This window comes from Meles meles, chromosome 11 (genome assembly GCF_922984935.1).
Source record: "Meles meles chromosome 11, mMelMel3.1 paternal haplotype, whole genome shotgun sequence".
NCBI lineage: Eukaryota > Metazoa > Chordata > Mammalia > Carnivora > Mustelidae > Meles > Meles meles.
The window spans coordinates 53,931,901-53,948,953 of record NC_060076.1 but is presented as its reverse complement, the minus strand read 5'-3'; the positions used below and the strand labels follow the sequence as shown (position 1 = coordinate 53,948,953).

Below are 17,053 nucleotides of genomic sequence, written 5' to 3'. Positions count from 1 at the left end.
TTTAGTTATGACTTTAAACCTAAAAGCTATTCAAAAGAGAAGGCTGGGGGTGCTTAGGTGGCTCTGTTAGTTAAGCATCTGCCTTTGGTGAGGGTCATGATCCCAGAGTCTTGGGATTGGTCCCATGTCGGGCTCCTGGTTCAGTGCGGAGCCTGCTTCGCCCTCTGCCTGCTGCTTCCCCACTGTGCTTGGCTCGCTCTCACAGATAAATAAAATCTTAAAAAACAAACAAACAAACAAAACCAAAAAACAAGAGAAGACTGATTCTATCACAATGTTATTTGGTGTATAAAGGTTTGACAGTTCACTTTACGTGGGTTATTTCTCTCTCCTTAAAACAGTCAGTCCTTACTTTGCATGGCAGCATGAGACTATAAAAATGACCCTACAAAACAAAACAAAACAAAACAAAACAAAACAATGACCCTGTAAAGGGGCACCTGGGTGGCTCAGACGGTTAGGTGTCTAACTCTTGGTTTCAGTTCAGGTCATGATAGGTCATGATCTTAGGGTCCTGAGATTGAGCTCTCTTGTCAGGCTCCACACTCAGCAGGGAGTCTGCTTGAAAGTTCTCTCTCTCTGCCCCTCCCACCCGACACACATAAATAAAACTTAAAAATAGACAAAGCAAGGTGATCTTAATTAACAGGGGAAAATTATGATCATTCCATAATTTAAAATTGTCAAAACATTAAACTATTATTTTTGAAAGCAGTAAGAAATGAAAAAATAATAAAATACTTATTTAGTACACTGTAATTTAAAACATTATAAACATTGAGATTGAAGTGTTTTTCTTTGTAAAAAAACAAACTCAGGAAGAATAGTTTTAACAGTGCTTACCTTCTTCTGATCATATAACTTATATATGGAGTTAGCATATTTTTTATGCCTTGGCGAATTGTCATATTCCTTTCTAAGTCTGATCAGCTTCCAACATTTTATCCTTTGCACTTCCAATGTTGTGAAATATGTCTAGTGTTTTTTGTTGGCATCACTTCCTCTGAGACATCTTCATCCTTTTTATTACAACCACTTTCCTCATTTATGTTGCTAAGCTTGCCTTCACTAAGTTCCTCTGGCTGCACACACAGTCTCTCCAAATGCAGCATGTCTACATTTGAAGGTTAGCTTTTTATTCTGTAACTCTACTTACATTCGGTTCAAATTTCACTTCTAGTGTTATTGTTTCTTTGCTGCACTTTCATCTTTTTTGGCCAATTCCCTATATTGTTTTTTTAAATGTAACTTGAATGGGTATATCACTGAGATAACCATTCAACACCACTACTACACCCTCATCTATGTAGGATTTGAAAAACAGATGCACACTGACCAATCACCACGAGCCTTTGAAAAAAGTGACATGCTATGCATCTGTTATTTACATTTTGACTTGTGGACTGAAGAGCTAGCAGCAGTTTTTGTGGTTTATGCAATTACAGTTAATATTCTAGGGTATGTGAAATTTGAACCATGTTATTGGGGGACTGGCTGTTAAAATTTAACTAAAACATGGTAACCAAACTTCATGCATACTGGGCCTGTACCCTTCTCTCCTCTTCATGCTTTGACCTTAAAATTCTATTTTTATTAGAAACCAATACTGCTACTCTTGCTTTATGATTATATCGTTACTTGGTTATGTCTAATTTGAGCTTTGACACACGAAGTAAGACATAGCTAGATTTTTTTTTTAAGATTATTTGTCAGAGAGAGTGAGAGCGTGCATGCGCACAAACAGGCAGAGTGGCAGGCAGGCAGAGGCGGAGAGAGAAGCAGGCTCCCTGCTGAGGAAGGAGCCCGATGTGGGACGCAATCCCAGGACTCTGGAATCATGACCTGAGCCAAAGGCAGCAGCTTAACTGACTGAGCCACACAAGCATCCCAGACACAGCTAGATTATTAATCCAATCTGAAAGATTTTTTCCAATCTGAAAGTCTTAACAGAATTCTAGTCATATAATGTAATCATTTACATTTGGTATTATTCATATCCTGTTTTACACATAACTTTTGATTATACTTGGATAACTATTATTCTTACTTTTGCTGAATAGGATTTTTTTTTTTTCAGATTTTATTTATTCATTTGATAGAGATCACAAGTAGGCAGAGAGGGAGGCAGAAAGAGAGGAAGGGAAGCAGGCTCCCTGCTGAGCAGAGAGCCCAATGCGGGGCTCGATCCCAGGACCCTGAGATCATGACCCGAGCCAAAGGCAGAGGCTTTAACCCACTGAGCCACCCAGGCGCCCCTGAATAGGACTTTTTAAAAAAGGATTTTATTTATTTATTTGAAAGAGAGAGACAGCTAGAGAGGGAGCACAAGCACGGGGAGCTGGAGAGGGAGAAGTAGGCTCCCTGCTCAGGGAGCCCAACGTGGGGCTCAATCCCAGGATACCAGGATCATGATCTGAGCCAAGGGCAGAAAGTCTAACGACTGAGCCACCCAGGCACCCCTGCTGAATAGGTTTTTAAAAAATTCCGCCCCTCCATCCTTTTCTAAATTCAGATTTCACGCTCCACTTTATTTTTACTATTATGTTCACAGTATAGCAGACTCTTGAACAAAACAGTTTGAACAGTGCAGGCCCACTTATGAAGGGGATTTTTTTTTTAATAGCATTGTAAATGTATTTTCTCTTCCTTATAATTTTAATTTCATTTTCTCCAGCTTACTACTTTATTGTAAGAACACAGCATACAATACATATAACATACAAAGTATGTGCTAATTAACTGTATTATCAGTAAGGTTTCCAGTAAGGAAAAGCCAGTAGGCTTTTAGTAGTCAAATTTTTGGGGAGTCAAAAGTCACTTGCAGATTTTCCACTGCATGGAGGGTCAGTGCCTCTAACGCCCATGCAGTTCAAGGGTCAACTGCATAAGTCATACTTAATTTGCATCTCTATCAATATACTAAAATTTAAAGAGATGCTCAGTATCATTAGTCATCAGTAAAATGCACATCAAGACCACAAGATACTACCTTCACACCCACTAGGATAGCTATAACAAAAAAGACAGATAAGAACATGTCTTGGTAAAGATACTGATAAATTAAAATCCTCATACATTGCTGGTAGGAATATTAAAATGATGCATGGCTGATTTGACAATAGTCTGGCAATTCCTGAAAGGATTAAATATAAAGTTATCATTTGACCCAGGAATTCCACTCCTATAGAAGTAAAAATATGTCCATGCAAAAGCTGGTACACACAAAACTTGTAATCATAACAGCCAAAAGTAGAAATAATCCAAAAGTCTATATAATGCATAAATAAAATATGGTAGATTAATATAATGGTGTAATTGGCAATGAAAAGTAACGAAGAACTATCACATAATAATACAGATTAGCCTTGAAAACATCATAAATGAAAAAAGCCAGTCATTAAACACCACATGTTATACAGTTCCATTTATATGAAATGCTCAGAGCAAGCAAACAGATTAGTGACAGCCATGGCAAGACAGGAGACAGAACTTCAGAAAAATGAAATATCTGCTAACGGGCAGAGGGTTTCTTTTTGGCACAATGGAAATGTTTTAAATGTTTTAAATGTTTTAAAACTGTGCTAATGGCTGCACCACTCTCTTGGATATACTATGCATATGAGATATGCATTTTATCTCAATAAAGCTGCTGAAAATATTCTTCAGTGAGTATGTCTCCTACCAAAGAAAAGAAAAATGATTCATAATTTTACCAACTACAGACCGCCACTGTTTCGGTCTGCTTTTTAGTTGTATGTATACGTACTAATACAACATACTCATCCATACTTTTTCAAATTAAAATGAACATGTCTTCATGGTAATAACTACTAACAGCTACATACTATCTCACTGAATGACTATCAAAACAGACTGCCTATTGTTGGACTACTTTCTGTAACATATTTTCTATTATAAAAATAATGCAGCCATAATAAATATTGCTCAATCTTTGCACCTATCTTCATAACATATTCTCAGTAGAATTTCTGGGTCAAGGAATATGCTCAAGACTAAGGAACCCCTTAATCAGACTCAAAAAACCATGGAGGAAAAAAGAAGAATCCTCCCACATTCTCACTGTAATAAAAGAAAAGATAATTATGGAACATGATGGAGGTGTTAGCTATTGCTCTAGTGGTAATCGTACTGCAATACAGAAATGTATCAAATCAATATGTACACCTTAAACTTATACATTTTTTAATGATTTTATTTATTGAGAAAGTCAGAGAGGGAGTGAACAGGCGCTTGTAGGGGGAGCAGCAGAGGGAGAGGGACAAGCAAACTCTGTGCTGAGCTCCACGGCCCAACATGGGGCTCTATCTGATAATCTGAGCCAAAATCAAGAGTCAGACACTCAACCAACTGAGCCACCCAGGCACTGCAAACTTACACAACAGTATATATATCTACTATATTTTAACAAAAATAAATAAATAAAAGTACATGTCCATGCATCCCCCCCACCCCCACATACACAGGAGTCTCCCTGGGGATGCAATCCCACAGGTCTGATGAAGAGGGTTGAGATTATCGTTTAGACAGCCATCATGTGTCCCCAAGGGCACAACCTGATGTGGCTATGGCTGATTCATTCTTCAAAGCAGCCCATTTTAAAATGAGATACCAAAAATAAATAAACAAAAAGTTTTAAAATTGAGATTTAAAAAAAATAAAATGACCTACAGATCTGAAAGAAAATACATCAAAACATTAACAGGTTTGGTGGTCATTTCTAAAAAATAGGAATAAAAGTGACTTCTTTCCTTTATAGGAAACTTTTAAAAATTTTAACAATGAAACGATACATGTTAATTCAGTTACCCATCAAATTCCAGAGGTGAAAAGGAACTTAGGTATCACTAAAATCCTCATTTTAAAGATCAGAAAATTGAAGACCAGAAGAAGGATTAACTCATTCAAGCAAGATCATCTAGCTATTAAACAGCAGAGCCTCAACTTTGTACAATCTTCCTTAAGAGGGTTTCAGGGTTTCCTTTATAAGTCTCTGAAACACCTACTAAAATACTGGTACCATATTCCTATACATATGAACTCTGACTTCAAATGCCAATGTCCTTGCCCTTAAGAATCAAGGCTACTGTAAAATGTCCTCAGAAAATAGCAAATTGGGGCGCCTAGGTTTAGGAACTGCCTTTGGTTCAGGTCATGATTCTGGGGTCCTTCCTCCTAGAGGAAGCAAGTCCCCTGCTTGGTGGGGAGTCTGCTTCTCCCTCTAACCTCTCTCCTCTCATACGCTCTAATAAATAAAATAAAATAAAATAGCAAATTGGGGGGCCTGGGTGGCTCAGTCATTAAGGGTCTGCCTTTGGCACAGGTCATGATCCTGGAGTTCTGGGATGGAGCCCCATGTTGGGCTCCCTGCTCAGCAGAAAGCTTGCTTCTCCCTCTCCCACTCCCTTTGCTTATGCCCCCTCTCTCAGAGTCTCTCTGTAAAACAAAGAAATAAAATCTTTAAAAAAAGAAAATAGCAAATCATTAACAGCTGGCCCTTGAACAACATGGGGGTTTGGGGTGCTGACCCCCTCCATTCAGTCAAAAATCCACAAAAAACTTCGTTTCCCCCTAAACTTAACTACTAATAGCCTACCGTTGACCAGAAGCCTGATAAGTCAAATCAACACATATTTTATATGTTACATGTATTATATGCTGTATTCTTACAATAAAGTTAGGAAAAATGAAACATTATTTAAAAAGTCATAAAGAGAAAATACATTTACAAATACTATAAAAGTCCACATAACAGATTTGCGCAGCTCAAACCCACGTTGTTCAAGGGTCTGAACAGATGGATCCCTCACCAAAGCTCAATGATCACATACCTGGGGCTCTCTACCTTTAAGGCAAACCAGAGGTCATATGTAAAAAATGGGAAAGCTTACCAGAGCTGAAGATACAAAGCTCAAAACTCATTTAACTGTTGCCAAGCAGTACTACTAATCAGCCCTATTTCTAGAAACACTGATTCTAACTTGCTGCTTCATTCCTCCATTATTATTAAATCACAAAATATGAAATATATTGTTTTATAACTAGGTTTTTTTTAAGCTTTTATCTATTTATTTGACAGAGCAAGCATGTGTACATGAGCATAAGCAGGCAGAGTGGCAGGTAGAAGCAGGGTCCCCACAAGCAGAGCCTGACATTGGGCTTGATCCCACAGTCCTGGGATCATCACCTGAGCCAAAGGCTGATGCTTAACCAACTGAGTCACCCAGGCGCCCCTATAGTTTTTATAACAGCATGCATTTTTTTTTTTTTTAAGATTTTATTTAATTGAGAGAAAGAGACTGCGAGACAGAGAACGCAAGTGAGGGGCGGGGGAAGAAGCAGACTCCTCACTGAGCAGGGAGCCCAATGTGGGGCTCGATCCCAGGACCCTGAGATCATGATCTGAGCCAAAGGCAGAAGCTTAACGACTGAGCCACCCAGGCATCCCTCTTATTTGATTTTTTTTTTTCCACTACTCTTTTTTTTTTTTTTTTTTTATTTGACAGACAGCGAACACAAGCAGGCAGAGAAGCAGGCAGAGAGAGAGAGGAGGAAGCAGGCTCCCTGCTGAGCAGAGAGCCCGATGCGGGGCTCGATCCCAGGACCCTGGGATCATGACCTGAGCCGAAAGCAGAGGCTTTAACCCACTGAGCCACCCAGGCGCCCCTCTTATTTGATTTTTAAAGGTTTTATTTGTCAGAGAAAGAGAGAAAATAAGCACATGCCAGGGGAGCGGTAGGCAGAGCAAGCAGAGTAGGCAGAGGGAGAAGCGGGCTCCCCACCGAGCAGGGAGCCCAATGCAGGTCTCGATCCCAGCACCCTGGGATCATGACCTGAGCTGAAGGCAGCTGCTCAACAGATTGAGCAACTCAGGCGTCCCAGCATGCGTTCTTTTTAACAGCCAACGATTCAAGAGACAACTAAATCTGTATCTGTGTGCCATAAGCCTGCTGGTATAGAGATAAATAAACAGTATAGGGCCTATGAGAAACTATAAGATCCCACACCAACACCTGCAGTTAGTTATGGCTGGAGTACAGAAGCTGTATAGAAGAACAAGCAAAGAAAATAAAATCCCACCCTACGATTTCATTTCTTTACTCCTTTGTCATGGACAGGTTGCAAAAAACCACCACCTCCCAATTCATCTTCACTCCTAAAACTATGTATCAGGCTGGTTTTAAAATAGCCTGTGATAAATATTTTTTAGGTTCCTAGACTGAGGGTCCAAATTCTTGTATAATGATAAAATCAGTTAAGGAGATAAATTCAACAAAGTAACATCTTCATTTAAATTTTCTAGACTTTAGAGATAGACCTGTAAGAGTATTTCCTCAGTAAGCAATAGCCATCAGCAAAACTCAAACTGCATTTCAAACAATTTAATGCAAGTATTAGTCTTTGAAAAATAGTAGGCTAACGTTATCTTTAGAAGCTGGCATTTATTATTAAATGCATAGTATGTAGTATATCTTGTTTCATGTAGTGTATCTTTCTTTATACCCCATAATTCTGAAGTAAATTATTCCCATTTTACAAATAAAAGGACAGAAAGCTAAGTACCTGTCCACGGTCATGTAGCAGGTAAATGGCAGTCAGAATTCATAAACTGTCTTCTGATCTAGTTTTCTTAAATACTATATAAGTGTTGGTTAATGGATAGCAAATTCATAATCAACAATTGATTTTATCTAGGGCATACACTTTCAATCTATCACCAAATATTTACTTAACAGCTACTACACACCAGCCACTTAAGTAAATGATGACAAGATAGACAAATGTCCCTGCTCTCCAAGCTCTTCACTTGTGGGTAAAGGAAAAAAAAAAATTTGTCATCATAGCAATGAAGAAAATAAGTATGAAAAAGAGGACATGAGCTAAGATCTAAATGACTTTGAAAAATCAGAAGGCGTTTCCCAAAAAAGAAAAAAATAAGGATGGACCTGAGACAAGAGAATGTAGATTTATGTAACAGTGAACAAAATGTGATGAGGTTGGAGAGGTAAGCATAGGCTAATTCATACAGTTCTCAATAATAGCATTTATAGATAAATTGTGGGAGTTGTTTGGTAATGTTAATTAGGAAGTCACTGAAGATTTCTGGACAGGGAAATGACATGATCTGACAATCTTTTTAAAGATTTTATTTATTGAGAAAAAGAGAGAGAGAGAGAGAGAGCAGGAGGGAGGGGCAGAGGAGAGAGAGAAGCAAAATCCCCTCTGGGCAGGGAGCCCAATGTGGACTCATCCCAGGACACTGGGATCATGACCTAAGGGGAAGGCAGATGCTTAACCAACTGAGCCACCCAGGTGCCCAGGTCAGGACACTATAAGAGTAATTGTGGCATGAGCTGAAGCTGTAGGAGAGGAGACAGGGAAGAGTGGACAGATCATAATGCACTCTAAAAGAAAAGAATAAAACTTGCTAGCTGACTGCTCATGGGGAGGAAGGGAAGAACCTATAATATGTAATCAAAGATAACACCACGACCTGGCTCCAGCAAAGCGCTGGGTCCTTGTTAGTCTCATTTACTAAGAATCTGTCTTGAATGTTAGTTTTAAGATTACTTAGCAGATGGTCACAGTTGGTATACTAAGGGCTCATTACTGTCTAATATTAAAAACTCGACTGCTAGATGAATTTACTGTGAATGTCATAAAATGCTAAGAAAAACCAAAGTTTCTACATCACAGCAAGAATGAATGAAGCTCTAAAATGGTTCTGCACTAAATTCACATTTTAAAAATATCTTAAAAAAATCTTAATCTATAAATCAGTTACAAATAAGTATAGTTTTCCAAATTGCCGTTTCTTCTCCCATGTTCTTCCCTTCCCATATTCCTAACTATAGGCTATAGAGCGCTTACAGAATATACTCTCATTTATTATGCAAAATCCACACTGAAAGGTTCCCAATAACCACCATCCCAATTTAGGGGGTGGGATGCAGCAAGACAAATCATCAGAGACCTAGTCTCTAAAAATTAACCTTAAATACAAAAAAAGTTAAGTCACCAGACCAATGGAGGTACAGCAGCCCTGCCTTTCCAAAGATAAATGGTATACTTATGATAACTTAAAGCACAAAATGTTGCATACTGAAATGAAAATTTAGTATTAGCTTACTTTTAGTTATATTCTAAATCCTTGAACATATTCCAATTACTTGAATATTAATAACTGTCTTCATTAATCATTCAATACCACTTTTTGTTAGTAACCAAACAATGCTTAATGAAAATTTGGTTATTTGGTGTTGTTTCAAAATTTGCAGATATTTACAATGTAAAAACCTTCATTTTTAAATGCTGGGGGGGAAGGTATAGTCATTCTCCTAAACATAATATAAAAATAAACTATGTGTTCTGTGAAGCTATAAGGCCACATATGAAAGTATATAAAATCTGTCCCATTTCAGAAAAATCAGATTTAAAGAATTCTAAACTTACAAAACTGAAAAATTCTAAGGAATGTCTACTCACATTACTACAGTGTTTCCAAACTTCACATGCATCAGAATCATCTGGAAGGCTTGTTAAAACAGATTACTGGGTCCTACACCCCAGTTTCTGATTCAGTAGTTATGGGGGGGGGTCCAAGAATCTGCATGTTTAAAATTCTCATGTGATGCTGGTGCAGCTTGACCTACTACCACACTTTATAAGTTGCTATTCCAATACCAAGTATACAAATTTTTCATCAAACGATATCTTCTCCTATTAAATTTATGCAAATTTTTAAAAAAAGATTTTATTTTATTTTAATCTGACAGACAGAGATCACAAGTAGGCAAAGAGGCAGGCAAAGAGAGAGGAGGAAGCAGGCTCCCTGCCCAGCAGAGAGCCTGATGCAGGGCTTGATCCCAGGACCCTGAGATAGCGGCCTGAGGTGAAGGCAGAGGCTTTAACCCACTGAGCCACCCAAGTGCCCCTAATTTATGCAAATATTTTAAATGGTAGATTACCCTACTGAGTGAGAAATTCATCACTTCTTACAAAGCTTAAGTTTTTATGTTTAGGATATACCTAAACCTGACTCAAAGTAATTATGAAGGCAGATCCAATTCTAGTCTCAAAACTGCATTAAAAAAAAATAATAATTATGCAACACTACATAATACCATTAATATGACATGTCCAGAATTGGCAAATCTACAGAACGGTTGTCTAATTCTTGGAAGGAGGAAATGGAAAATAAAACTGCTAATGGACATGAAAATAAATGTACTGGGAGGCCTGGGTGGCTCAGTGGGTTAAGCCTCTGCCTTCAGCTCGGGTCATGATCTTGGGGTCCTGGGATCGATCCCCACCTCAGGCTCTCTGCTCAGCGAGGAGCCTACTTCCCTCCTTCTTTCTGCTGCTGCTCTGCCTACTTGTGATCTCTCTTTCTCTGTCAAATAAGTAAATAAAATCTTTAAAAAAAGAAGAAAATAAATGTACTAAAACCCACTGAATTACATACTTTAAACAAGTGAAACTTTACAATATAAACTTCATCTCAATAAAGCTGTTGAAAGAAATTATGTGAAAGTTCGTAAGGTAGCTAAGCAACACTAAACCAAATGTTGCCATTGCAGACACTGTTAGGAACACATAATTTTTTTTTTTAAAGATTTTATTTATTTATTTGACAGAGAGAGAGATCACAAGGAGGCAGAGAGGCAGGCAGAGAGAGAGGGGGAAGCAGGCTCCCTGCTGAGCAGAGAGCCTGATGCGGGGCTCGATCCCAGGACCCCGAGAACCTGACCTGAGCTGAAGGCAGAGGCTTTAACCCACTGAGCCACCCAAGTGCCCCAGGAACACATAATTCCAATTAGCTATATCAACAACTTTGTTTCTCCTGGTCCAAAGTAGACAAGCCTACTTTAGCAAAATTATTGCAAATTTTAAACTTCAAGTCCAGAGTCAGTAGGATTATATAAACAGTACTTCTAAGCCTGTTAAATTATAGGTATGTAGGATATCACACACCAAAATCAATGAAACAAGCCTTGGAGTATGCACCTAGAAGTATCAGCTCAACAACATTTGGTTGCAATTTTTGAAAAATTAATTTGCTGTACCAAATTGGTCCTCTGCCCACATATCTACCAGGGGCAGCAGAGCAGTCACAATGGCTCTCAGGACCGCAGAAATACATGTGAGAGAACTATCCAGACTTCTTCTCACTCTTCCCATAATACACCATTTGTGTGGTTAATATCACCAAAGCATAGAACAAGGTGCTAGGCTGTTCTCATGAAAAGCATTTAGTATACTAAATATCATTACTAAATGCCCTGTTAAGAACTTTCTTTCCATACTTTCATCTATCGGTCATTCTTCTGGTTGCTGAGAGGATCCATATACATCCTCCTTTTATAATTAAGGAAACATCTATTCCAATGAAAAGTTAAACCTGCAGCATCTAATTTTTCTGTCCCAACTAATTTTTCTGCCCTATAAATATATTTTAAAAGGGAAACTTTAAGACTTTTTCCAAAATTCAAAGATGATCTTAAAGTTTCCTACTACTACTCTTATTTTCTCTGTGAGGTAATCTCTACTTGTTTTTCATTTTATGCTAAATGACCCTACTAAATTAACTCTGATTTGCCTTTAGAGCTAAAAGGACTTACGTCTCATGAGTTCCAAAAAAGAAAATGGGTAGTTTGTTTGTGGGTGGTTTTACAGCTCCATCAGGAACTTCATCTACCTAAAAGAAAGATCAGAAAAATTAACATCTTTTAAATCATACACACCTCAACACACCAGAATAAAGTGAGAACAAGACATCCAAAAAGGATCTGATAAAAGTAGACCAGTTCTGTAGGTCATAATCCCTATCTCAGTTCTGAAACCCAAGATGTTTTGAAACCCAAAATAGTTCTCAAAACTCATTTCATGGCAAAACCTGGACTGACAATAAAGGTATTTCGTCATTTCTTTTCTCCACCAGTGTTTCTACTGATGCTTCTCTGCAAAAATACTGTTAGATTACCATGTGCCATTCCAGAAGCCTACCAGGAGCAAAATATATACCATATGTACCACAGATACCTCAAATTCTGAATTTTTAAATATATCTGACCTGGAGTATTTCAGATAAGGGAGCCCAAACCCATTCAAAAATCCTAAATGGTATTTCTGCAGGGAGGCTATACAAGTATCAGAGTAATGTAAAAGCAGACACAAATGAAAGTTACAAGCAGTATTTCTCTAAGTTTGAAACACACGTTCTAGAAAGATCTTGCACCTACATGACTAAATCAGATGAAGTTCTGTTCCGTTTTCATTTCTCTGTCAATCATTCTAATTAAGTAATGAAGAAAGTATCAGGCACTATCATGTCTAACATATCTGTTATACTTGTTACTTCTCTTAACAATAAAGGAGAAGCAGACCTCAAAAGTAAAGCCATCAGGCAGAAATACCAAGTCAGAATTTAACATTTCAATTTTTTCATTACTTAATTTCCTAATATCATTTCTGTGTCACAACCTTCCTAATTTCAAAGACATTTTAAGAAATCAATTAACTTTGTTAAGAAGGAAGCAGACCATCAAGGACCTACTATATACTCTATATGCATAACCATGTTGAAAAAAAGATGGGGAAAGTGATTTGACTGTTATGCAGTCTGAAGGTTTCAGACATCAACATTATCATTATCAACTAACACTCTTAGGGACTTTAATTTCCTCACCTATACCATCATTATACTTATATACAAAGTCCTTAGAGCCCTTAAGGGATACTTTCTGTCAACCCACTTCATATGTTTCCTTCTGTAGCAAACAGTTTTAAATGTGCAGTACCTATGGAGTTTAATAAGCATTAGGCAATTTTTTTAAAATTGACTATAGAAAGTTATTACTGATACAGGATTATAAGAACATGCAAAACTTAAAAGAAAACTTAAAGAAGTTTGAAATATAGAGACAGAAAACATTAAAATCAAAATATGGACAACTGTCATCTTCACAGACAATAATAAATACCCTAATCTCTCTAAAGCAAAGACATAATTTGTGAAGACTGGAGATGACAGAAAAAGGAACATAGTTCTCAGACACAGACAATATCAAACCAAAATCAGCTGCCTGTAAAGAAAAAAAGGAGAAAAGAAACAAAAATTTCCCATTCCAATCAAGTGACCTTGTTAAATATAGAACTTATTAAAGAAGGAAAATTCTGGCCCTCCCAAGGCTACTTATTCTGCTTTTAGCAGTACCAGCTCTTAATCACCTAACACAATGAAGCATGTGGAGAAGACAATTTGAAAGAAAAGTAGATAACTTTTCAAACATTTTCATTTGGCTCATAAATGTAATGTAGCATCGAAATGCGAATACAGATATACCCTATAACCTCAGATTTTATAACATGTCAAAATAAATAAGGATGTTAAAACCATGGGGAAAAAAAAAAGTATCTTGGAGGAGGCTTAAACCTGCCCAGCTTCCCTCTCCTCTATTCAGACAAGAAAGAGTGTTTTATAAGTACATGATTGCATACTAAGGACTGTGGAGCACAAGAAATTCAGTTTATGTCTATTGCCCTCAAGAAGCTTACAATTTAAGAAAAAAAAAAACTTATAATTTGGAAATCAAAGCACACACCTAAGAGTTTAAAATGTCATCACAAAGGAAATAGATTAGAGTGTCTAATATATAGATAAGAATTATGAATAAGGATTGTTCAAGATACGACTCCAGTGAAAAGGCAGACTTGATAGACTGTGGGGAGGGGAGGATATTTCCAGGTTTAGGAAGGAAACCTGCAAGCAAGAACTGGATGGGAAAAAACCAAAAGAACAGTAAACATTTTATACTTGGACAGCAATCAGCAAACATACTACTTGATTCTCTGTAACCAAAGGGTATGCTTTCTCCCAGCTGACATAATTAAAAATACAGGATTTAATTGTCTTTTAAGAAATACACCCCTCAAGAGTAAACTGGTGGAAATTACAACTTAATATCAAGTTTATATTTAAAAAAAAAATCTTGAGCATTCTTATCTAATGGATCTCAACAGTTTTTTGGTTCTATCATGATCTTAGAACCTGAGTCCTACCATAAGCTAACAAAAGACCTCTTTTTCCGAAAATGGCATTTAGGTATTAGTCTCAATTCTTTAAATGTCACAAAAATCCTGGGCCTTAATTACCTCTCTGTACCACTAGATGTGAACCTAGGAATCTGCTCTTTCGCCTATGGGAAACAAAGAGGTAAAACAACTTCTTCAAGGTCATAAGGCAAACTTAACCAATACAAACATGAAAATAAATTTACAAAAAACTTATTGTAAAATTTTCAAGAATATCCAGTCCTGAATCTCCATATTAAACAAGCAAACCCAGAAGGTCTCATCAACTACAAAACATAAAAAATCCCTATGAAACCAATTTAATCACATCTTTGACATCCAAGAGTCTGCATAAACTCCACTGATACTCTGCCTTTTACTCAAAATTTTTAAAATGTCAATGCTTCATTAAACGGTAAACAAAGTCCAACCTTGATTATTTTCACCTACAATGGAACATTTAACTGGCCTCACGTTTAAATATTTCCTATTAAGAAAACCTGCCCAAGTCTGTCAAAACAAACCCACAGGGAAACTCTTAAGGAGAAACACCTGGATTTTTACAATTCCACGGGAGATTCCTGGGCAAAAAGCTAAAACGAAAGGTTGGTTACAAAAGAGGCCAAAGGAAAGCGAGGGGGAGAAAGGACCCGAGAACAAAATTAAGAGAAAGGGTAGAAAGTAGGCCCCTGGGGAAGGTAGCACCGCTAAATGCGAAGGCTAAAATCACTTACTCGAGCTGGCCAATGAGGATAACCTTTCATCTTGGCGAAGATGAGGTCTCCAGGTTTGAAATCGCGAGTCATGTTTCGGAGGCGAGGCCGGGGGTCTGAAGCCCAGGGAGGAGGCGCGGCGGTGCGGACGGCGGGGGGATGCCGGCGGAGGGCGGACGGGCGCCCAGGCTCCCGGGGCGGCGGGAGGGGGAAGATGCCTCCGGGCGTCCCGACGCGCCTGCGAGGGAGAGCACCGAGGGCGGTTAATGCTCAGAAACCCGAAGGGAGGGGCCGCACGGGGAGGCCCGGGGGAGGGGGAGGGGAGGGCCGAGAAGAGGAGGGGGTGGGAGAGTGAGGGGAGAGCCGCCTCCCGCTCCTCCCCCGCGAGTGCGCGGCCTCCGCAGCCCGGGAGCTACCCCTCCAGGCTTCTGCAGGTCCACCGCTCGACGACGGAAAAGACGCCACCACCTGAGGCTGAGATGCTTCTCAGCCCCCGTTCCCCTTTCACCCGCCCCATCTTTCCCCTGGCTTTTTTCTCCAGGCTTGAGCCCCAAGAGGGAGGGGGTCTGGGGAGAGGGAAAAAAGATGGCAAAGGAAGGGGGAACGTCCCCTTCCCATCCACACCGGACATCTCCCCCAACCTGCTTCCCGACGGTCGCAGCCCCGGGCCGCCCCTCTGCTCCCGGGCGGGCCGCGGCCACTTCCCCGCTACAGCCAGAAGCGAGGCCACTAAGGGGGGGGCGGGGCGAGTCCCCGCCGCCCGCTCACCTGCCGGGGCCGCGGGCGCTGAGGCTGCGGTGGCGGGCCGGCCGCCTCTGCCCGCGTCCACGCAAGCCACCTGCGCCACCAGCTGCCGCAGAGGCGTCTCAACGGCCCCTAATCGCAACCGCCGTCGCCGCTGCCGCCGCCGTCGCTGCGCTGCTCCCGCGCGGCTCCCGCTCGGCTCCCGCTAGCACTGGGGCGGGACCAACGGCGGGCCGAGGGCGGGGGGACAACGCAGCACCGGCCTGAGGTGTGGGGCTCGGAAGCGGGACTTCGGAAGCCGCTAGATCCCCAGCTTGGCTTCTCCCCGATAGTTACACCAAACCGAGAGAGATACTGAGGCAAAGGAACAAATAAGTGAGAGAAAAAAGCTCCGTCCTCGGCAGCTCCCCCCTGCGGTTTGCAGAGTGGTCTGGCCCGGCCCGCCCCTGCTGGCTGCTCTGCGTGTGTGTATTTGTATGTGTACTGTATGTAAAAGGCGGGGAGGGAGGAAACGATTGTTGTGGACGGGGTTTGGGGGCGGGTATCCGGGCCTCCAGCCCTTGGCTGTGTGTTAGGGAGAACCTGGCAGCCTAAGCTGCATGTTCTTGCATCGTTTCCCAGGGTGGGGAGGCTTTAATGCTGCACTTGCGCGGTTTGCACCATCCATCCAAAAAAGAACTGTACAAAAACCCATAGACGAAATCGGAGCGTGGGGCTGTTGCAGGGTGTGCAGTTTGTAGGCCTCTTATACCTCGCTGAATGGGCCTTTTCCTTGAAATTGTAATATGAGAAAGCCCTGTTTCTTTTCTTTTTAAATTTAAAGCACCAAGAACTATTAAAACTACAATCCTAACGAATGCAAAATGTGAAGGGAAGAAAACAATGACGGGAAAGCATAAGTCTTTCAGATAGGATGTGGGCTTGGGCCCCTGCTAAATTTTAGCTGCATCTAAATTGTATTTGTTTAGTAGAATGGTAGCTGGATGGTGGTCAAGTGTAGACGTGTTGTTAAACCTCACATGTTTTGTCTCTTAAAATACTCTTCAAGAGATTTCTAAAATTATTTTATGTTTTGATCCTTCAGCTAATACACTTTTTAAGACGTTGGCAGTAACATGCCCAACTCTCTAATATGAACTGATATTTTAATATCTTTACTGTACCAGAACTGTGTCACTAGAATTGCCTAATTTTACCTAACAATTAACATTCACCCAATACATGTAGTAAATTAAAAAGGCACTTAGAAAATTAATAAAAATTAATCTTGAGTTTTGTTTAATGCTTCACTGAATTTGCCCCCAAAAGTACCTACTGTGTGTCAAGCACTTTTAGGTGCTGGGCATACAACTACGAACAAAAAGCACAAATACTTCCCATCTAAAATAAAATATGAAAAAGTTTAAGAATATTAAAATATATCAATAATGGTATGTAGCGCATACTCCTTTAAATGAAGAACTCACAACTGGGAATAAATCAGGGAAAGCTTTATTAAAGTAGGT

At 39.7% G+C, this 17,053-nt stretch overlaps 1 protein-coding gene across 5 annotated transcripts in view; it reads right to left on the bottom strand.

The window, feature by feature from the left end:
• PSIP1 (PC4 and SFRS1 interacting protein 1) overlaps nt 1-15,747 on the bottom strand; it is a 43,466-nt gene extending 27,719 nt beyond the window's left edge. For all 5 annotated transcript variants that reach the window (XM_046022846.1, XM_046022847.1, XM_046022849.1 and 2 more), the window contains exons 1-3: nt 15,573-15,747; nt 14,826-15,042; nt 11,640-11,716 (exon numbers count right to left, since the gene is read on the bottom strand). In XM_046022846.1, the coding sequence (XP_045878802.1) occupies nt 11,640-11,716; nt 14,826-14,897 (149 nt within the window). In that variant the 5' untranslated portion in view covers nt 14,898-15,042; nt 15,573-15,747. The remainder of the gene's footprint in view (nt 1-11,639; nt 11,717-14,825; nt 15,043-15,572) is intronic.
• Between the last annotated feature and the right edge of the window lie 1,306 nt (nt 15,748-17,053).